This window comes from Oncorhynchus kisutch, linkage group LG11 (genome assembly GCF_002021735.2).
Source record: "Oncorhynchus kisutch isolate 150728-3 linkage group LG11, Okis_V2, whole genome shotgun sequence".
Lineage (NCBI taxonomy): Eukaryota > Metazoa > Chordata > Actinopteri > Salmoniformes > Salmonidae > Oncorhynchus > Oncorhynchus kisutch.
In genome coordinates this window covers 40,617,186-40,640,673 of record NC_034184.2, presented here as the reverse complement: position 1 = coordinate 40,640,673, position 23,488 = coordinate 40,617,186, and the positions used below count along the sequence as shown (strand labels likewise).

General features: G+C 41.3%; 1 protein-coding gene across 8 annotated transcripts in view; it reads right to left on the bottom strand.

Annotated features, from left to right (window-relative positions):
- LOC109899688 (Golgi-specific brefeldin A-resistance guanine nucleotide exchange factor 1) overlaps nucleotides 1–23,488 on the bottom strand; it is a 123,579-nt gene that overhangs the window by 98,039 nt on the left and 2,052 nt on the right. For 7 of the 8 annotated variants that reach the window (XM_020495125.2, XM_031835782.1, XM_031835784.1 and 4 more), the window contains exons 2-3: nucleotides 3,514–3,617; nucleotides 3,006–3,072 (exon numbers count right to left, since the gene is read on the bottom strand). In XM_020495125.2, coding sequence (XP_020350714.1) covers nucleotides 3,006–3,072; nucleotides 3,514–3,617 — 171 coding nt within the window. Of the gene's footprint in view, nucleotides 1–3,005; nucleotides 3,073–3,513; nucleotides 3,618–4,637; nucleotides 4,677–23,488 lie in introns of those variants that run through there. The other variant, XM_020495128.2, reaches the window with a different exon arrangement.

The window sequence follows — 23,488 nt, the reverse complement described above, 5'->3', positions numbered from 1 at the left end:
CTGATCCAACACGTCCCAGACATGCTCAATGGGATTGAGATCCGGGTTCTTCACTGGCCATGGCAGAACACTGACATTCCTGTCTTGCAGAAAATCATGCACAGAACGAGCAGTATGGCTGGTGGAATTGTCATGCTGGAGGGTCATGTCAGGATGAGCCTGCAGGAAGGGTACCACATGAGAGAGGATGTCGTCTTCCCTGTAACGCACAGCGTTGAGATTGCTTGCAATGACAACAAGCTCAGTCCGATGATGCTGTGACACACCAGCCCAGACCATGGCGGGCCCTCCACCTCCAAATCGATCCTGCTCCAGAGTACAGGCCTTGGTTTAACGCTCATTCCTTCGATGATAAACGTGAATCCGACCATCACCCCAGGTGAGACAAAACCGCGACTCGTCAGTGAAGAGCACTTTTTGTCAGTCCTGTCTGGTCCAGCGACGGTGGGTTTGTGCCCGTAGGCGACGTTTTTGCCAGTGATGTCTGGTGAGGACCTGCCTTACAACAGGCCTACAAGCCCTCAGTCCAGCCTCTCTCAGCCTCTTGCGGACAGTCTGAGCACTGATGGAGGGATTGTGCATTCCTGGTGTAACTCGGGCAGTTGTTGTTGCCATCCTGTGCCTGTCCCGCAGGTGTGATGTTCGGATGTACCGATCCTGTGCAGGTGTTGTTACATGTGGTCTGCCACTGCGAGGACGATCAGCTGTCCCTCCTGTCTCCCTGTAGCACTGTCTTAGGCATCTCACAGTACAGACATTGCAATGTATTGCCCTGGCCACATCTGCAGTCCTCATGCCTCCTTGCAGCATGCCTAAGACACGTTCATGCAGATGAGCAGGGACCCTGGGCATCTTTCTTTTGGTGTTTTTCAGAGTCAGTAGAAAGGCCTCTTTAGTGTCCTAAGTTCCTAACTGTGACCTTAATTGCCTACCGTCTGTAAGCTGTTAGTGTCTTAATGACCGTTCCACATGTGCATGTTCATTAATTGTTTATGGCTCATGGAACAAGCATGGGAAACGGTGTTTAAACCCTTTACAATAAGTTTGGTGAAGTTATTTGGATTTTATGAATTATCTTTGAAAGACAGTGTCCTGAAAAAAGGGTGTTTCTTTTTTTTGCTGTGTTTATGAATTAATGAAGAGAGATGAGTAAAGCCACACATACACCACTCACAGTGCATGAACAGACTTGCATGGCTGCCACCTGCTGACCTTATCCATGAGACTCTCAATTACAAACACACCTGTGAAGATACAATACTTTGTAGGCCCTCTAGGGCACCTTGAACAGAGGACTTCATACAACATTTTGTGTCTTATCCATTGCTCAACATATTTGTAAAAAAACAGATTGTTGAAAGTGTAAACGTGTTCTTACTCAATTGACCTGGTAAAACAGGGGTTTAAATTCAAATAAAAATAAATAAAAACATTGCTCCATTAAGATTCAGGATGCCAAGACTTGAATTTACATTAGGATAACTTAGTAGACAAGAGAAAAGTGAAATGTAAAGACTTAGCAAAAAAAAATGATGAAGGTCATGTCCTCTAATTCTGCCAAGAAACCTCAGATGTCACTGTAGTGGAATAGGCAGTGGACTAGACTAACCAACCTAGTAATGTGAAACAACCTCCTTTACTCAGCAAAGTGTATGAGATTAAACATTTTAATATGCATCATGTTGGCGCCAAAGCAAAATGACATCATGAAATGTTTGTTGCCAACATGAAGGATAGTTTGCCAAACTCCATAGGCCTATACCACTGGACAAGGTTAATTCCATCAGCATAGTATATCAAGATGAGCAGGATCGGACGGAGCGAACACATGCTGAGGATGCCTAAAGAAAGTTGCTCTCAGATGAACACCTACGTGAAAGCACAAGCAAGGCAGGCCAAAGAACGTGACAATGGACAGTGGTGGCTGAGCTGGAAGAGAGGAATCTCATGGGACAGGGCACCAACTGCCGCCTAAGACTCCAGTTGAAGATTGTTGCGGCATTATGTCCAACCCGGAATAAAGAGTACTAAGAATTAAAGTATAAAACATTTGTATGTCTGAGTACAAGGAGAAAATTGCCCTGTAGAGGAAATATATTTGATAGTAATAATACATATTAAGTATGGTCACAACCAAAACCCATCAAAGAAACATAACTAATGTGAAGGGATGAATGCTCTTCTTAAATTCAAGGAAATCCAACACAGAGTATATTCAATTTTTTACTGAATTGAGTGTTGTGAGAAGAACTCAGGAGGTACCAGTGTCTTGAAGTGTTGAGCATCTTCCCCTCCTTGAGCAGAGAAGAACACTTGCACAACTTAGCGTAACATTTACCATCGCCGTCTTGTTCATAATGAGGCACTTGGATAAAAGACGAACAAACAGTGATATCGTTTCAAATGGGGACTTCTAAAAATGATTAAGCTGAGTAGTCCCCCGCAGTAAGACATTGGGAGAGATAATATTGACAAACTTGAAAGGCCAGCCCATTTCTCTGTGGAAATCTGCTGCACACCTGATTAAATATGTTCTTACTCTTCAGGCAGGAGAAGGCACTTTGTGATAATCTGAATGTGTTTAGCCTCATGGTCCCGACTGACTGAGGTTTATTCATGTAATGTATTGGCGGAGGGAAAATTGAAAATATGACTTTCATTTTAAGCTGGTCTTCTTCCATGGACAATGGCAATGATAGTTGTTCTAGTATAACGAACAATTGCTATAAACTTAAAATACTTTGTGTTATCATCTCCTCTGTACCTGCATAATAATGTAAGTATGAAATGCTGTTGGGGAGGAAATAAGAGAGAGAAGATTTGCAAAGAGGGCTAGTGAGGAATTAGTAAAGGAGACTGCTTGCAGGTATCTATTTGCGTGTGGGATGACAATTTAGAGATAGGGACTTACCTTAGATATCCACTAATATTCTGTAGTTCTATAGAAAAAAAAGGCCAAATATACACTGCACCATGTACTGTGCTTGCCATTATTAGGTTATTACCTTTCATATTGTTGAGAATCTCTTTCAGGTGGCTGAAACTGTTAAGCAATGGATCTTGTTCCTCATCCTGTACAACAATAAAACAAACAGTACTGGCATCAACAAAAACTCAAGCATGAGAGGACATTGAAGCTCAAAGTGAAACTACTCCATTCAAATGCTGTAGATTTGACCAAATTAACACATTGCCTACATTTTTAACGCAATTACTTTTTTTTCTACTCAGAGTAGCTGCCTATGTAGACTTAAGGTATTAAAGTATTTATGACGATTAGGCCTTAACACTACACAAAAAAACAATGGCAGCACTATGAAAACTATTTCTGCATATCTCTTCTTTTTAATCTTCCTTCCTCTTGTACCAAGTCTGAAACACTCATTCCTTGAGCAGGTAGTTCGACAATTAAAGAAGCTCAACTAAAAACTGTTGTCTTATATGAAACTAAACCTTGATTGAGAAATACTATTGTGTTACAAAAATGGTCTTTAACAAGACAAAACAACTTACCAAAGGAGTATGGGTATTCCACCTTGAATTCCTCTTGATGGCACCTACAACAGTACAGATCTCCCCTTGGACAATGTATATATTCTTGTCCACCATCCTGATACCTGAAAAGACAAAAAAAAAAAAAAGATATACATTTTCGTAGGCTTACTTCTTACTAAAGCAAGTAAATTAATTCATGTAAAATTGCTTGGTAGTCAAGAACCAGCCAGTCAATGGAACTGTCGTAACTGAAATATTTTATCCTACAGCTAAAATCATCATAAAGCAGCTGTTCTCTGGACACCGCCTCAGACAAATCGGGCAAGCCGAACATTGGTAATATTTGAATAGCAGTTTCTCCATGTACCTTAAAATGGTTGGATTAACCGTTAAGCAGTCCAGAGAAAGGTACTGTAGAAAGATAATATTGTGTGTCTGCAGGGAAATGTTATTTGACTATTGAGACTGAGAGGAGGTCATACGGAGGCAGCATTCTGTTCAAATTCATGATAAGCAGATTCAAAATAATAAGAGATGAATGCTACAGGGTGGTTGGAGTGCTGAAATGCAAGCATTGATAGGCTTAGACTCAGGTGACTTAAATGCAAACAGAAATGTATTATCACTTGTTTCAAAAGTGTTAACTCTCTGTCACAACACATTTAGTGAGGATATAGCAGATTGTGTGGCTCAGTAGAATAACATAAGATTTGCTTTGGTCCTCCAAGGTCTGACTTCACACATAGAGCCATTGCTTGAATTCAAATATGGGCCTGAAGTTGTAAGAATGTAGGTAGCTAGATTATTTAATTTAAATGTAAAATATACCATACAGCGTACAGTTGCTATTGATATGTGGCTTAGGCCATCACCTGTGGCTTAGGCCATTTCCACATTGTGATGTGCTACTGCCTGACTTTAAAATGTAAATTAATATTTTGTGTCACTGACCTACACAAAATAGCCCATAATGTCGAAGTGGAATTATGTTTTTAGAGATGTTTAAAAATCAAATGCTGAAATGTATTATGTAATTGTTATCGCAAGCCTAATAAGTTGCATGGACTCAGTGTGTGTAATAATGGCATTTAACATGATTATTGAATGACTTACTCAAATTTGTAACCCACACATACAACTACCTTTAAAGGTCCCTCAGTCGAGCAGTGAATTTCAAACACAGACTCAACCACAAAGACCAGCAAGGTTTTCCAATGCCTCACAAAGGGCACCTGGGTAAAAATAAAAAAGCAGACATTGAATATCCCTGAGCGTAGTGAAGTTACTAATTACAATTTGGATGGTGTATCAATACACCTAGTCACTAGAAAGATACAAGCGCCCTTCCAACTCAGTTGACGGAGAGGAAGGAAACAGCTCAGGGATTTCACCATGAGGAAATTGGTGACTTTAAAACAGTTAAATTGCTGTGAGAAAACAGAGGATTGATCAACAACATTGTAGTTACTCCACAATAATAACCTAAACGACAGAGTGAAAAGAAGTAAGCCTGTACATAATACAAAGTTTCCTTAACATGCATCCTGGTTCAAATAAGGCACTAAAGTAAAACAGCTAAATTTGTGGCATAGAAATTCACTTTATGTTTGGGGCAAATCCATCATCACGGAGTACCACTTTATATTTTCAAGTTTGGTGGTGGCTGTGTCATGTTATTGGTATGCTTGTCATCGGCATTTAAAGGATAAAAATAAACTGAATAAAGTTAAGCACAGGCAAAAACCTTGAGGAAAACCTGGTTTAGTCTGCTTTCCAACAGACACTGGGAGACAAATTCACCTAAAACACAAGGCCAAATATAAACTGTTGTTGATTACCAATACCACATTGAATGTTCCTAATGGACTAGTGGTAGTTGACTTAAATCAATGTGTTGTACTAATGTATTTTCTGAAAGGCAAAAAAACACTTAAATATAAAAATGTGACCACCATCAATATACAGCAGGACTCACCTGCTCCTGCTTTCTCCCGTTGTGCTTTTTACAAACAAGCACGTGATTAGCTCAACTGTTCTGGGGAACTACGGTAAGCTTCATAATGTGATAGGTGAATTGAAGAACACAATCTGCTTCATCTCCTAACGTATTGCACAAGTTGACTGCAGGTATTTACTTAAAAAGGTAGCTACAAATATTCAAATGTGTTGAAAAACTTCAAATAAATTGTTTCAACGGTATGGAAAACCCATCTAGTGGCAATTTACAAATACTCCGGTATACAGTATATACAGTATACTGCCCAAGCCTAGTTTTAAACCATTTCCCCTGCGTTTTATATTGAAAGTCAGTGGTTTTTGCTTCAATAGAGTGATATGGGGTGTGCAACCATCATTTTTCTTCACGCAAAATACATTAGTGCAGGGTTCTCCAGCCCTGTTCCTGGAGAGATACCATCCTGTATTGTAGGTTTTTGCTCCAACTCCAGTTGTAACTAACCTGAATCAGCTTATCAACAGCTAATTATTAGAATCAGGTGTGATAGATAGATGAAAATGTACAGGACAGTAGCTCTCCAGGAAGAGGGTTGGAGAGTCCTGCATCAGTGCAACACATTTGTCAGAAAATTGTTTTCATCAGATAACAGAAGAGCAAAGCTATTTGGCGTAAGTAAATTAGCTTACAATGAGAAAGGTATCTTTTTAAAAAACTTTGGAAAAACTACACCCGAGGAAAGTAAAAGAGAAAAGTAGCCCACACATCAGTCAGAGGCTGTCTTCATGATCTAATGAGGAAGGCAAAGATATTTCATCTGAGTGGAGAAGTGCAACTGAAGCACGAAGTCTATTTTTACATCCATTGAGAATGTTCAAATAGGTTGAGGAATTATTGTCAATCTTTCCAACTGTTTCTTTACGATAACCACTTAGCGTGAAAAGTTTAAATGTAATGCTCTGATCCAGTGGAATAAAATAGGCCTACCTGATTACTTCTTATCCCTTGCGCAAATAGACTAAAGCGGTGTCTGTCCCGAGCTCACTGGCAAGGGAAACTGAGGGCCCATAATATGTTGTACAATTTAGCAAGGAGCTTCAGGCTGGACCCAAGATAATAGTTGATACAATGTTTAAAGTTTGGCTACATGGCCTGTCCACAACAATGTGATTTTAAGGACATTTATGTTTTTTTTTGTATCAGGTTATTTTCTACCTGTAGGCTGCAATGTTATCATTTGTTGGCTTTGTAGGCAATATTATTTTACATTTCTATCATTTTCATTTAGATAGAATTTTGATGAACCATATGACAATGATTTTGTGATACAAAGACGATATAAAATAAGTGAAACTGTTCCAAAAAATGTGCATTTGAAAACCATAACTGGCATGCAGATCGGTAAATTGGCATTCCACATGAGAAAGTTTGCCGACTCCTCGTGTAGCCTATTACGGGCCACTTCAGAAGAGTAATGGAAGAATCTGAGCGAGTGGTAGGAGGATGGTCAGGAAAGTTGAATATTGTTTTTCTTCTGGTAATCTATTATCTCTGGCTCCGTAGTCATTTGTGTCTTATTTCATCAAACAGAGAGCTTAACGCATCAGACAAGCTCAATGCATATATAGTTGATTTTATTAAGACATAGGGTGTCTATAACAGTGCATTTGGAAAGTATTCAGACCCATTGACATTTATGTTACAGCCTTAATCTAAACTTGATCAAATAGTTATGTTAAAAAGAAATACCCCATAATGACAAAGCAAAGAGGTTTTTGGAATGTTTAGCAAATGTAACAAATAGAAAACTGAAATATCACATTAACAAAACTATTCAGACCCATTACTCAGTACTTTGTTGAACTATTCATGGCAGCGATTACAGCCGAGTCTTCTTGGGTATGACGCTACAAGCTTGGCACACCTGTATTTGGCGATTTTCTCCCATTCTTCTATGCAGAACCTCTTAAGCTCTGTCAGGTTGGATTGAGAGCATCGCTGCACAGCTATTTTCAAGTCTCTCCAGAGAATGTTCGATTGGGTTCATGTCCGGGCTCTGGCTGGGCTACTCAAGGACATTGAGACGTGTCCCGAAGCCACTCCTGTGTTGTCTTGGCTGTGTGCTTAGGGTCGTTGTCCTGTGAGGAGGTGAACCTTCGCCCAAGTCTGAGGAGCTGAGCGCTCTGGAGCAGGTTTTCATCAAGGATCTCTGTACTTTGCTCTGTTCATCTTTCCCTCGATCCTGAATAGTCTCCCAGTCCCTGCAGCTGACAAAAATGCCAGCAGCATCATGCTGCCACCACTATGCTTCACCGCAGGGACGGTGCCAGGTTTCCTCCAGATGTGACACTTGGCATTCAGGCCAAAGAGTTCAAGCTTGGTTTCATCAGACCAGAGAATCCTGTTTCTCAAGGTCAAAGTCATTTAGGTGCCTTTTGGCAAACTCAAAGCGGATTGTCATGTGCCTTTCACTGAGGAGTGGCTTCCATCTGGCAACTCTACCATGAAGGCCTGAAAAAAAGCTGCAGAGAAGGTTGTATTCCGGAAGGTTCTCCCATCTCCACAGAGGAACTCTGGAGCTCTGTCAGTGACCATCGGGTTCTTGGTCACCTCCCTGACCAAGGCCCTTCTCCCCCGATTGCTCAGTTTGGCCGGGCGGCCAGCGCAAACTTCATCCATTTAAGAATGGGGCGGAAGGTAGCCTAGTGGATAGGCCAGTAACCGTTGGGCCAGTAACTGAAAGGTTGCTGGATCGAATCCCAGAGCTGACAAGGTAAAAATCTGTCCTTCTGCCCCTGAACAAGGCAGTTAACCCACTGTTCCCTGGTAGGCCGTCACTGAAATAAGAATAAGTTCTTAAAACCTGTTGGGGCTAGGGGGCAACATTTTCACTTTTGGATGAAAGGCGTGCCCAGAGTAAACTGCCTCCTACTCTTTCCCAGATAGGAATATATGCATATTATTATTACTGTTGGATAGAAAACACTCTGAAGTTTCTAAAACTGTTTGAATTATGTCTGTGAGTATAACAGAACTCATATGGCAGACAAAAACCTGAGAAGAAATCCAAACAAGAAGTGAGAACTCAATTTTGAAAACAGTGCCATTTGATGTCCATCTTAGATATGGATGAGCATGCACTTCCTAGGGCTTCCACAAGATGTCACCGTCTTTAGATTCTGGTTGTATGATTCTACTATAAAAGGAGGGGCTCATAATAGCTCTTTGAGTGGGTGGTCTGGCAGAAAGCATCGGTCTCATTGCGCGCGGTCACGAGAGAGTGTTCTTGTGTTCCAATGCGTTTCTTCAGACAATGAAGTTCTCCGGTTGGAACCTTATTGCTGATTAATGTTTAAAACATCCTAAATATGGATTGCATACATCATTTGACTTGTTTCTACGACCTGTAACGGAACTTTTTGAGTTTTTGTCTGGAGGAATTGCTCGTGCTTTTTGAGGTTTGAATGCTGGGCTGAACAAGCTAACAACAAGTGGCTAAATGATGGGCTTTTTGGAACTTTATGGAACAAATCAGTCATTTATTGTCAAACTGGGATTCCTGGAACTGCCTTCTGATGAAAATATTCAAAGGTAAGTGAATATTTAGTGTTTTTTGTAGCTTCTGTTGACGCCAAAATGGCGGCTATTTCTTTGGGTTCTGAGCACCGTTCTCAGATTATTATTTTTCCGTAAAGCTTTAAAAAAATTAAAAAATCTAACACAGCGGTTGCATAGAGGATACGTTTATCTTTAATTCTGTGAATAACACTTGCATCTTTTATCAATGTTTATTCTGAGTATTTCTGCAAAATCACCGGATGTTTTTGAATCACAACATTACTGCATGTAACACGCCAATGTAAACTGAGATTTTGTATTTATATATATATATATATATATATATATATGCACATTATCAAACAAAACACACAATACATGTATAACATGTCCTATGAGTGTCATCTGATGACACTCATAGGTTCATTTTATCTATATTTATGTTTTTGAGACTGAAAAATCGCTGTGTGTGTTTTTGAATTTGGTGGTCATCTAACATAAATATATGTTGTGTTTTCGCTATAAAACATTTTAAAAATCAGACACGATGGGTAGATTAATTAAAAACCTCTTAAGTCGACCGCCTCCTTTTTCGAAAATTCTGTTAAAAATCGCGCAACATTTCAGCGCCCTGCTACTCATGCCAGGAATATAGTATATGCATATGATTAGTATGTGTGTATAGAAAACACTGACGTTTCTAAAACTGGTTAAATCACCGCTGTGACTTGAACAGAGCGTGTGTTTCAGCGAAAAGCGCAAGAAAATCTGGTCACTGAAAAAAGTATCAATCCGCCACTTCCACTGATTGTTAAATGGAAACTAAATTACATATGGCATAGATTGCAATCCCTACAGCTTCCACACGATGTCGCCAGTCTCGTCATTTCCGGGCTGTTTATTTCTTGGTCAAACCAACCTGAAAGATCACTTCCCATCCGATCCGGTTTCCGACTGCAAGGTATGGAAGAGAGATTTTGGAAGATGATTTGAAATCGTGGAGCTATTGAATACACATCGCCCCGTGATCATTTTGATAGATTATTAACGTTTACTGATACCTAAAGTTGGATTAGAAAAGTATTTCGAAGTGTTTTGTGAAAGTTTATCGTCAACTTTTTTAATTTAAAAAAATGACGTAGCGTTTTCAAACTGTGTTTTTTTCTGAATCACACAGTTTCCATAGATGGCTATTTTAGGTATATATGGACCGATTTAATCGAAAAAAAGACCCAATAGTGATGTTTATGGGGCATATAGGAGTGCCAACAAAGAAGATCTTCAAAGGTAATGAAAGTTTTATATTTTATTTATGCTATTTGGGTAGCGCCGGCTACGCGAAATCTTTTGTTTACGTAGCATTCAGGTATTTCGGGGTGTTGCATGCTCTCTTATTATAGCTTCTCATGCTTTCGCCGAAAAGCATTTTAATAATCTGACTTGTTGGCTAGATTCACAACGAGTGTAGCTTTAATTCTTTTAATGAACGTTTGAGTTTTAACGAGTGCTATTAGCATGTAGCGTAGCGCATTTGCATTTCCAGATGTCTAGTTGGGACGTTTATGTCTCAGGTCGGAGCAAGAGGTTAATAACAAGATGTTTATCTTTCATTTGCTGTATTGGACTTGTTAATGTGTGAAAGTTAAATATTTCTAAAGAATACTTTTTCAGCTGAATGGGAGGGGGTGTTCCCTTTAGGGAACTCCTTGTGCCCCCTAGCCCCAACAGGCCAAGTTAAATAAAGGTTACTTTTTTTTTTAAATGTTAAAGAATGGAGGCCACAGTTTACTTGGGGATCTTCAATCCTGCAGACATTTTTTGGCAACTTTCCCCAGATCTGTGCCTCGACACAATCCTGTCTCGGAGCTCTACAGACAATTTCTTCGACCACGTGGTTTGGTTATTGCTCTGGCATGCACGGTCAAATGTGGGACCTTAAATACAGGTGTGTGCCCTACCAAATCATGTCCAATCAAATGAATTTACCCACAGGTGCAATTAAGTTTTAGAAACATCTCAAGGATGATCAATGGAAACAGGATGCACCCGGGCTCAATTTCGAGTCTCAGAGTAATTTTTGTCAGAGACAGCCCTAGAATCCTGACTGAAGCCAAGCAGAATTTACAATAAGAAGCACTTTATATGTTACAAAACGATATTTTTTCTGCATTCTCTCTTTCAATTTCTGAGTGAAAAACGCAAAACCCTGACAATACGTGGCTGCTCTCAGGGGGCTATCCCTATGCAATTCTCCTATGAAGACTTTTCCTACAATCCCAAAATCTAGGAGAAATGGGCTAGGGACTAAAATATGACAAGCCTAACAAAATAATTAATTGCATGGCAGTCAAATTTGTCAATAAAATGATCATGAAACAGCTTTATATGTTGTGTGATAAGTGACATTTGGGCCGTTCCATGTCATTTCAGCAAGCCATCACACCCACAATCTCCGGTTGTTCTGAAATCGTTTATTTTGTTAGAAGCACCAGATTAGCATTCCTGCAACATTTAGTTGAAATATGTCCAAAATCATCTAAGTAAACATTGAGATACACAATCCATTTTTAGATACTTTAGGATGATTTTGACATGAAGCTTTAAAATGCTAACACACAGTTGAAGTCGGAAGTTTACATACACTTAGGTTGGAGTCATTAAAACTCGTTTTTCAACCACTCCACAAAATGCTTGTTAAAAAACTATAGTTTTAACAAGTCAGTTAGGACATCTTCTTTGTGCATGACAAGTCATTTTTCAGAAAATTCCAGAAAATGATGTCATGGCTTTAGAAGCTTCTGATAGGCTAATTGACATCATTTGGGTCAATTGGAGACATACCTGTGGATGTATTTCAAGGCCTACCTTCAAACTCAGTGCCTCGTTGCTTGACATCATGGACAAATCAAAAGAAAATCAGCCAAGACCTCAGAAAATACATTGTAGACCTGTAAGTCTGGTTCATCCTTGGGAGCATATCCAAACGCCTGAAGGTAACACGTTCATCTGTACAAACAATAATACGCAAGTATGGGACCACGCAGCAGTCATACAGCTCAGGAAGGAGACGTGTTCTGTCTCCTAGAGATGAACGTACTTTGGTGCGAAAAGTGCAAATCAATCCAAGAACAGCAAAGGACCTTGTGAAGATGCTGGAGGTAGCAGGTACAAAAGTATCTATATCCAGAGTAAAACGAGTCCTATATCAACATAACCTGAAAGGCCGCACAACAAGGAAGAAGCCACTGCTCCAAAATCGCAATAAAAAAGCCAGACTACGGTTTGCAACTGCATATGGGTACAAAGATCGTACTTTTTGGAGAAAATGTCCTCTGGTCTGATGAAACAAAAAAAATAACTATTTGGCCATAATGACCATCAGGAAAAAGGGGTAAGCTTGCAAGCCGAAGAACATCATCCAACCGTGAAGCACGGGGGTGGAAGTATCATGTTGTGGTGGTGCTCTGCTGCAGGAGGGACTGGTGCACTTCACAAAATAGATGGCTGCATGAGGAAATAAAATGATGTGGATATATTGAAGCAACATCTCAAGACATCAGTCTGGAAGTTAAAGCTAGGTCGCAAATGGGTCTTCCAAAAGGACAATTACCCCAAGCATACTTCCAAAGTTGGCTTAAGGACAACAAAGTCAAGGTATTGGAGTGAAAAAAAACATTTACCAAATTCACTGAGAATGCAATACATAGGATGAAAAAACAACACTCCAAGCAGCAGCTCCATACTACTTGTCAGACACAGAGATCTGATACTATAAACTCATGGGCCGTGGGTGGCTTTGACCATATCTTTGGATTCCTCATGTCTAAATCATGCCAGGTGTGGCATATCAAGAAGCTGATTAAACAGCATGATCATTACAAAAGTCTGGAATAAAGCCCTTTTGGGTGGGCCTGGCACTAAATAATGTTGCAGTAATGAAAATTGTATCTGTTTCTAACAATCAATTTCAGAATAATAAGAGATGGTGGTGTCAAAATAATCTTGTGCTTAATGAGGTAGAACAACCCACTTACCATTAAACCCTAAGAAACCCAATACTACTACAATTGCAAAACACTATGCCAATATGGACAACCCCATCAAGAGGATCCTCCTGGATCATGTATTTTGGGAGAGAGTGGTAAAGCAGCCTGAAACCTATAGCAGTAGCCATTGCACGGATTGAGGGAGACAATGCCATCCTGTCTGATGTTCAGACTCTGCTTGCAGACGTAAAAGAAGTACGCACTGCCCGGGCCACATCACTGTTGCTTCAAGCAGAGGAAATTGCAGTTCTGAAATGCATCAAAACGCATGAAGACTTCTGCCTGAAGGCCATATACACGGCAGCGTACATGTTGGACCCCAAGTATGCTGGCAAGAGCATCCTGTCTGGTGCAGATATCAACAAGGCCTATGGTGTCATCACTACCGTGTCTCGCCACTTTGGCCTGGATAAGGGCATGGTTCTTGGCAGTCTGGCGAAGTACATTTCCAAGCAAGGGCTTTGGGATGGAGATGCAATATGGCAGTCGCGCCAACATATCTCATCAGCCACCTGGTGGAAGGGACTTGGTGGATCTGAGGCTCTTCCCCCTGTTGCTTACATCATCCTCCAAATCCCACCAACATCAGACGCCTCAGAGCGCAACTGGTCCTTGTTTGGGAACACACACACCAAAGTGCACAACAGGCTGACCAATACAAGGGTTGAAAAATAGGTGGCCAATAAGGATTTTTGAGCATGACAACGAGCCATCCTCAACAAGGTTGGAAAGTGACAGTTTAGATGAGGCATCAGAGTCTGATGTTCAAGATATTCAAGAAGTGGACATTGAGGAGGTCCAGGGAGAAGACATGGAAGCCTGAGAGGAAGACAACCAAAGATGTAGTTTCTGGACTATCATTTTATGTTGAAAACATTTTTGGGAGATGTGATGGAACATTGGGGATCAATCAATATTCCATTTTGTTGTTCAGCGAAATCATCCCATGTGAAGAGTCAACTCATTTAATTAAAGTTAAATTCAGAACGAAAATGTTTTTTTCATTTCTTTTGGAAGGACTTAATCATTTGCAATTATGTCTACTTATGATAAGGTAAAATGTTTAAGTTTCTGTCTCCATATGATATGGTAAATATATCCAATGCAAAAAACATCTAAATTGAAATTTTATTAATATTCATTTGTTTTTATTCCCGTTAATTCCCACGGAGAGTTTCCACCTCTGAATATTCCCCAAAATGGTCAATCCTACTTATGACCGAAAATCACTTCTAGACATCTGAACAGCAATTATTCAACCCGAAATGGACAAAGATTTTTTTCTTTAACGAGTCCCGAAGAAGGATATAACGGCTTTCTCGGGAACGGGGCCAAATCCCCATCATTTGCAAAGACGGAGAAAAGGGTTCTGGAGGTCAGGCTGCCTTTGAAAATTCATAGACGAGTGAGTAAACCCCCTCTACCATAAGTCCTATTAGCCAACGTGCAATCAATGGATAACTAAATGGATGAGCGCCGATCAAGGATATCCTATAAACGAGACATTAGAAACTGTAATACCTTACGTTCCATCGAGTCGTGGCTGAACGACATGGATAACATACCACTGGCGGGGTACTCGGTCCATCTGCAAGAAGGAACAGCTGCCTCCAGTAAGACGAGGGATGACATCTAATATTAAGCAAGTCTAAAGGCCTGAGGTAGAGTCTCTCATGATAAGCTGTGGACCACACTATTTATACCAAGAGTTTTCATCTATATTCTTCGTAGCGGTCTACATACCATCACAAACCAATGCTGGCACTAAGACCACAATCAATGAGCTGTACAGCCGTGGCCAAAAGTTTTGACAATGACACAAATATTAATTTTCATAAAGTCTGCTGCCTCAGTTTGTATAATGGCAATTTGCATATACTGCAGAATGTTATGAAGAGTGATCTGATGAATTGCAATTAATTGCAAAGTCTCTCTTTGCCATGCAAATGAACTGAATCCCAATCAAACAGTGATTCTCTCGTTACACATGTGCGAGTGTTGACGAGGACAAGGCTGGAGATCACTCTGTCATGCTGATTGAGTTCGAATAACAGACTGGAAGCTTCAAAAGGAGGGTGGTGCTTGGAATCATTGTTCTTCCTCTGTCAATCATGGTTATGAGCCATCATCATTGCTTTGCACAAAAAGGGCTTCACATGCAAGGCTATTGCTGCCAGTAAGATTGCACCTAAATCAACCATTTATTGGATCATCAAGAACTTCAAGGAGAGCGGTTCAATTGTTGTGAAAAAGGCTTCAGGGCACCCAAGAAAGTCCAGCAAGCGCCAGGACCGTCTCCTAAAGTTGATTCAGCTGCGGGATCGGGGCACCACAGTACAGAGCTTGCTCAGGAATAGCAGCATACAGGTGTGAGTTCAGCAGACAGGTGTGAGTGCATCTGCACGCAGTGAGGCGTAGACCTTTGGAGGACTGCTGAGGACTGGGGTAAAGTCATTTTCTCTGATGAATCCCCTTTGCGATTGTTTGCTGCATCCGGAAAAAAGCTTGTCCAGAGAAGACAAGGTGGGCGCTACCATCAGTCCTGTGTCATGCCAACAGTAAAGCATCCTGAGACCATTCATGTGTGGGGTTGCTTCTCAAATAAGGGAGTGGGCTCACTCACAATTCTTTCCTAAGAACACAGCCATGAATAAAGAATGGTACCAACACATTCTCTGAGACAACTTCTCCCAACCATCCAGGAACAGTTTGGTGACGAACAATGCCCTTTCCAGCATGATGGAGCACCTTGCAATAAGACAAAAGTGATAACTAAGTGGCTTGGGGAACAAAACATTATTTTGGGTCCATGGCAAGGAAACTCCCCAGACCTTAATCCCATTGAGAACTTGTGGTCAATCCTCAAGAGAATTCTGACAAACTCCAAGCATTGATTATGCAAGAATGGGCTGCCATCAGTCAGGATGTGGCCCAGAAGTTAATTGGCAGCATGCCAGGGCAGATTGCAGAGGTCTTAAAAAAGAAGGGTCAACATTGCAAATATTGACTATTTTCATCAACTTCATGTAATTGTCAATAAAAGCCTTTGACACTTATGAAATTCTTGTAATTATACTTCAGTGTTCCATAGTAACATCTGACAATAATATCTAAAGATCCTGAAGAAGCAAACTTTGTGGAAATTAATATTTGTTATTCTCAAAACTTTTGGCCACGACTGTATATGGCCATAAGCAAACAGGAAAACAATCTAGAGGCGGCAGTCCTAGTGTCTGGGGACTTTAATGCCTTGCCTGGTTCACCAATTACTTTGCAGACAGAGTTCAGTGCGTCAAATCGGAGGGCATGCTGTCTGGTCCTCTGGCAGTCTCTATGGGGGTGCCACAGGGTTCAATTCTCGGGCCGACTCTTTTCTCTGTGTATATCAATGATGATGCTCTTGCTGCGGGCGATTCCCTGATCCACCTCTACGCAGACGACACCATTCTATATACCTTCGGCCCGTCTTTGGACACTGTGCTATCTAACCTCCAAACAAGCTTCAATGCCATACAACACTCCTTCCGTGGCCTCCAACTGCTCTTAAACGCTAGTAAAACCAAATGCATGCTTTTCAACCGGTCGCTGCCTGCACCCGCATGCCCGACTAGCATCACCACCCTGGATGGTTCCGACCTAGAATATGTGGACGTCTATAAGTACCTAGGTGTCTGGCTAGACTGCAAACTCTCCTTCCAGACTCATATCAAACATCTCCAATCGAAAATCAAATCAAGAGTCGGCTTTCTATTCCGCAACAAAGCCTCCTTCACTCACGCCGCCAAGCTTACCCTAGTAAAACTGACTATCCTACCGATCCTCGACTTCGGCGATGTCATCTACAAAATGGCTTCCAACACTCTACTCAGCAAACTGGATGCAGTCTATCACAGTGCCATCCGTTTCGTCACTAAAGCACCTTATACCACCCACCACTGCGACTTGTATGCTCTAGTCGGCTGGCCCTCGCTACATATTCGTCGCCAGACCCACTGGCTCCAGGTCATCTACAAGTCCATGCTAGGTAAAGCTCCGCCTTATCTCAGCTCACTGGTCACGATGGCAACACCCATCCGTAGCACGCGCTCCAGCAGGTGTATCTCACTGATCATCCCTAAAGCCAACACCTCATTTGGCCGCCTTTCGTTCCAGTACTCTGCTGCCTGTGACTGGAACGAATTGCAAAAATCGCTGAAGTTGGAGACTTTTATCTCCCTCACCAACTTCAAACATCAGCTATCTGAGCAGCTAACCGATCGCTGCAGCTGTACATAGTCTATTGGTAAATAGCCCACCCTTTTTCACCTACCTCATCCCCATACTGTTTTTATTTATTTACTTTTCTGGTCTTTTGCACACCAATATCTCTACCTGTACATGACCATCTGATCATTCATCACTCCAGTGTTAATCTGCAAAATTGTAATTATTTGCCTACCTCCTCATGCCTTTTGCACACATTGTATATAGACTCCCCCTTTGGTTTCTACTGTGTTATTGACTTGTTAATTGTTTACTCCATGTGTAACTCTTTGTTGTCTGCTCACACTGCTATGCTTTTATCTTGGCCAGGTCGCAGTTGCAAATGAGAACTTGTTCTCAACTAGCCTACCTGGTTAAATAAAGGTGAAATAAAAAAATTAAATAAAAAATGCAGGGAAATTTAAATCAGTTGTACCTAATATCAACCAGCATGTTAAATGTTCAACCAAAGGGGAAAAAAGTCTAGACCACCTTTACTCCACACACAGAGACACGTACAAAGCTCTCCCTCGCCCTATATATCTGACCATAATTCTATCCTCCTGATTTCTGCTCACAAGCAAAAACTAAACCAGGAAGTACCAGTGACTCGCTCAATAAGGAAGTGGTCAGAGGACGCAGATGCTAAGCTACAGGACTGTTTTGCTAGCACAGACTGGAATATGTTCCAGGATACTTCCGATGGCATTGAGGAGTACACTACATCAGTCCCTGCCTTCATCAATAAGTGCACTGATGACGTCGTCCCCACAGTGACCATACGTACATACCCCAACCAGAAGCCATGGATTACAGGCAACATCCACACTGAGCTAAAGGGTAGAGCTGCTGCTTTCAAGGAGAGGGACGCTAACCCGGAAGCTTTTAAGAAATCCCACTATGCCCTCCGACGAACCATTAAACAGGCAAAGCATCAACACAGGACTAAGATTGAATCCTACTACACCGGCTCTGACGCTCTTCAGATGTGGCAGGGCTTGCAAACTATTAAGGACTACAAAGGGAAGCACTGCCGCGAGCTGCCCAGTGATGCAAGTCTACCATACAAGCTAAATAACTTCTATACTCGCTTCAATGCCAGCAACACTGAAGCATGCATGAGAGCATCAGCTGTTCCAGAAAACTGTGTAATCACGCTCTCCATAGCCAATGTGAGTAAGACCTTTAAACAGGCTAACATTCACAAGGCCAGACGGATTACCAGGACGTGTACACCGAGCATGCTCTGACCAACTGGCAAGTGTCTTAACTGACATTTTCAACCTGTCCCTTACCGAGTCTGTAATACCAACATGTTTCAAGCAGACCACCATAGACCCTGTGCCCAAGAACACCAAGGTAACCTGCTTCAATGACTACAGACTCATAGCAATCACATCCGTAGCCATTTAGTGCTTTGAAAGTCTGGTCATGGCTCACAACACCCTTATCACATAAACCCAGACCCACTCCAATTTGCATACCACCCCAACAGAGCCACAGATGATCCAATCTCTATTGCACTCCACACTGCCCTTTCACACCTGGACAAAAGGAACACCTTCGTAAGAATGCTATTCATTGACTAAAGCTCAGCGTTCAACACCAAAGCTCATTACTGAGCTAAGGACCCTGGAGCTAAACACCTCCCTCTGCAACTGGATCCTGGACTTCCTGACGGGCCGCCCCCAGTTGGTAAGGGTAGGTAACAACATCTGCCATTCTGATCCTCAACACAGGGGCCCCTCAGGTGCGTGCCCAGTTAACCTCCTGTAATCCCTGTTCCCCCACGACTGCATAGCCAAGTATGACTCCAACACCATCAAGTTTTCCGATGACACAACTGATCACTGACAACGATGAGACAGCCTATGGGGAGGTCAGAGAGCTGGAAGTGTGGTGCCAGGGTAACAACCTCTCCCTCAACATGAGCAAGACAAAGGAGATGATTGTAGACTACAGAAAAAGGAGGACCGAGCACGCCCCCATTCTCATCGATCAGGCTGTAATGGAGCAGGTTGAGAGCTTCAAGTTCCTTGGTGTCCACATCACCAACAAACTATCATGGTCCAAACACACCAAGACAGTCATGAAGAGGGCACAAAAATGCCTATTCCCCCTCGGGAGACTGAAAAGATTTGGTATGGATCCCCAGATCCTCAAAAAATTATACAGCTGCACCGTCGAGAGCATCCTGACGGGTGGCATCACCGCCTGGTATGGCAACTGCTCAGCCTCTGACCGCAAGGCACTACAGAGGGTAGTGCGTACGGCCCAGTACAACACTGGGGCCAAACTTCCTGCCATCCAGGACCTCTATACCAGGCAGTGTCGGACGAAGGCCCCAAAACTTGCCAATGCCCCCAAACAATTGCCAAGGACTCCAACCACCCTAGTCATAGACTGTTCTCTCTGCTACCACATGGCAAGCGGTACCGGAGCGCTAAGTCTATGTCAAAGGGCTTCTTAATAAGGATCGGACACTTTTTTTAAAATGTTTGTCTAAAATGACACCCAAATCTAACTGCCTGTAGCTCAGGCCCTGAAGCAAGGATATGCATATTCTTGATGCCATTTCAAAGGAAACACACTGAAGTTTGTGGAAATGTGAAATTAATGCAGGAGAATATAATATTAGATCTGGTCAAATATAAGATTTCTCTTTGTGTTTTCTTGTGTTTGTTTTTTCATCATTTTCGAAATGCAAGATTAAGGTCACACTATTATTCCAGTTTAGGCACCATTTAGATTTTGGCCACTAGGTGGCAGCAGTGTACGTGCAAAGTTTTAGACTGGTCCAATGAACCATTGTATTTATGTTCAAAATGTTGTATCAAGACTGTCCACATGTGCCTAATTGATCTATTAATACATTTTAAGTTCATAACTGTGCACTTTCCTCAAAAATAGCATGGTATTCTTTCACTGTAATAGCTACTGTAAATTGGACAGTGCAGTTAGATTAACAATAATTGAAGCTTTGTATAGCTTACAGCTATACCGTTATTTTATTGTTGCTCCTTAATTTTGTGTTATATTTCAATTTTATTTTAGTTAAACTGCATTGTTGGTTAAGAGCTTGTAAGTAAGCATTTCACTGTAAGGTTGTTTTATTTTCCGCATGTGATAAATAAAATGTACAGTGGGGCAAAAAAGTATTTTGTCAGCCACCAATTGTGCAAGTTCTCCCACTTAAAAAGATGAGCGAGGCCTGTAATTTTCATCACAGGTACAATTCAACTATGACAGACAAAAAAAAATCCTGAAAATTTTAATTTTAATGAATTTATTTGCAAATTATGGTGGAAAATAAACTTTTGTTATTGATCAAATACTTATCTCAATACTTTGTTATATACCCTTTGTTGGCAATGACAGAGGACAAAGGTTTTCTGTAAGTCTTCACAAGGTTTTCACACACTGTTGCTGGTATTTTGGCCCATTCCTCCATGCAGATCTCCTCTAGAGCAGTGATGTTTTGGGGCTGTTGCTGGGCAACACGGTCTTTCAACTCCCTCCAAAGATTTTCTATGGGGTTGAGATCTGGAGACTGGCTAGGCCACTCCAGGACCTTGAAATGCTTCTTACGAAGCCACTCCTTCGTTGCCCGGGCGGTGTGTTTGGGATCATTGTCATGCTGAAAGACCCAGCCACGTTTCATCTTCAATGCCCTTGCTGATGGAAGGAGGTTTTCACTCAAAGTCTCACGATACATGGCCCCATTCATTCTTTCCTTTACACGGATCAGTCGTCCTGGTCCCTTTGCAGAAAAACAGCCCCAAAGCATGATGTTTCCACCCCCATGCTTCACAGTAGGTATGGTGTTCTTTGGATGCAACTCAGCATTCTTTGTCCTCCAAACACGACAAGTTGAGTTTTTACCAAAAAGTTATATTTTGGTTTCATCTGACCATATGACATTCTCCCAATCTTCTTCTGGATCATCCAAATGCTCTCTAGCAAACTTCAGACGGACCTGGACATGTGTCCCCCTGCTTAAGCCAGTACATCTGGCACTGTAGGATTTGAGTCCCTGGCGGCGTTGTGTGTTACTGATGGTAGGCTTTGTAACTTTGGTCCCAGCTCTCTGCAGGTCATTCACTAGGTCCCCAGGTGTGGTTCTGGGAAAAATAGGTGCCATTAATACAGGTAACGAGTGGAGGACAGAGGAGCCTCTTAAAGAAGAAGTTACAGGTCTGTGAGAGCCAGAAATCTTGCTTGTTTGTTATTGACCAAATACTTATTTTCCACCATAATTTGCAAATAAATTCATTAAAAATCCTACAATGTTTTTTTTCTCATTTTGTCTGTCATAGTTTAAGTGTACTACCTATGATGAAAATTACAGGTCTCTCATCTTTTTAAGTGGGAGAACTTGCACAATTGGTGGCTGACTAAATACTTTTTTGCCCCACTGTATTTGATTTGTCTAGCGTATTTTGTTCTGTTGAAAGTCTACCAACAAATTTGCTGTTTCCATCAGGCCTGTTGTGACATTTTTTTATCCAACATGTACTTTACTCACAGAAAAAAGGTTGCATGGAAACCTTGTTACGGTCTATCTTTATTTCCCCAAACCCAATTCAACACAATTCCAATCACTGTCTTTTAAGCATTTTAACAATACTTCATACTAGAGGTCGACCGATTAATCGGAATGACCGATTAATTAGGGTCGATTGCAAGTTTTCATAACAATCGTGAAATCTGTATTTTTGGACGCCGATTTTGCAGATTTTTTTTTTACAACTTTATTTAACGAGGCAAGTCAGTTAAGAACACATTCTTATTTTCAATGACGGCCTAGGAACGGTGGGTTAACTGCCGTGTTCAGGGGCAGAACGACAGATTTTTACCTTGTCAGCTCAGGGATTCAATCTTGCAAATTTACGGTTAACTAGTGCAACGCTCTAACCACCTGCCTCACAAGGAGCCTGCCTGTTATGTGAATGCAGTAAGAAGCCAAGGTAAGTTGCTAGCTAGCATTAAACTTATCTTGTAAAAAACAATCAATCAATCATAATCACTAGTTATAACTACACATGGTTGATGATATTACTAGTTTATCTAGCGTGTCCTGCGTTGCATATAATCGATGCAGTGTGCATTCGCGAAAAAGGACTGTCGTTGCTCCAACGTGTACCTAACCATAAACGTCAATGCCTTTCTTAAAATCAATACACAGAAGTATATCTTTTTAAACCTGCATATTTAAGCTAAAAGGAAGGTTAGCAGGCAATATTAACCAGGTGAAATTGTGTCACTTCTCTTGCGTTCATTGCACGCAGAGTCAGGGTATATGCAACAGTTTGGGCCGCCTGGCTCATTGCAAACTAATTTGCCAGAATGTTACGTAATTATGACATGACATTGAAGTTTGTGCAATGTAACAGCAATATTTAGACTTAGGGATGCCATCCGTTAGATAAAATACGGAACGGTTCCGTATTTCACTGAAAGAATAAACGTTTTGTTTTTTAAATGATAGTTTCCGTATTTGACCATATTAATGACCTAAGGCTCGTATTTCTGTGTGTTATTATGTTATAATTAAGTCTATGATTTGATAGAGCAGTCTGACTGAGCGATGGTAGGCACCAGCAGGCTCGTAAGCATTTGTTCAAACAGCACTTTAATGCGTTTTGCCAGCAGCTCTTCGTAATGCTTCAAGCATTGCGCTATTTATGACTTCAAGCCTATCAACTCCCGAGATTAGGCTGGTGTAACTGATGTGAAATGACTAGCTAGTTAGCGCTAATAGCGTTTCAAACGTCACTCGCTCTGAGACTTGGAGTAGTTGTTCCCCTTGTTCTGCATGGGTAACACTGCTTCGAGGGTGGCTGTTTTCGATGTGTTCCTGGTTCGAGGCCAGGTAGCGACGAGGAGTGGGACGGAAGCTATACTGTTACACTGGCAATACTAAAGTGCCTATAAGAACATCCAATAGTCAAAGGTAAATGAAATACAAATCGTATAGAGAGAAATAGTCCTATAATTCCTATAATAAACTACAAACTAAAACTTTTTACCTGGGAATATTGAAGACTCATGTTAAAAGGAACCACCAGCTTTCATATGTTCTCATGTTCTGAGCAAGGAACTTAAACTTTAGCTTTCTAACATGGCACATATTGCACTTTTACTTTCTTCTCCAACACTTTGTTTTTGCATTATTTAAACCAAATTGAACATG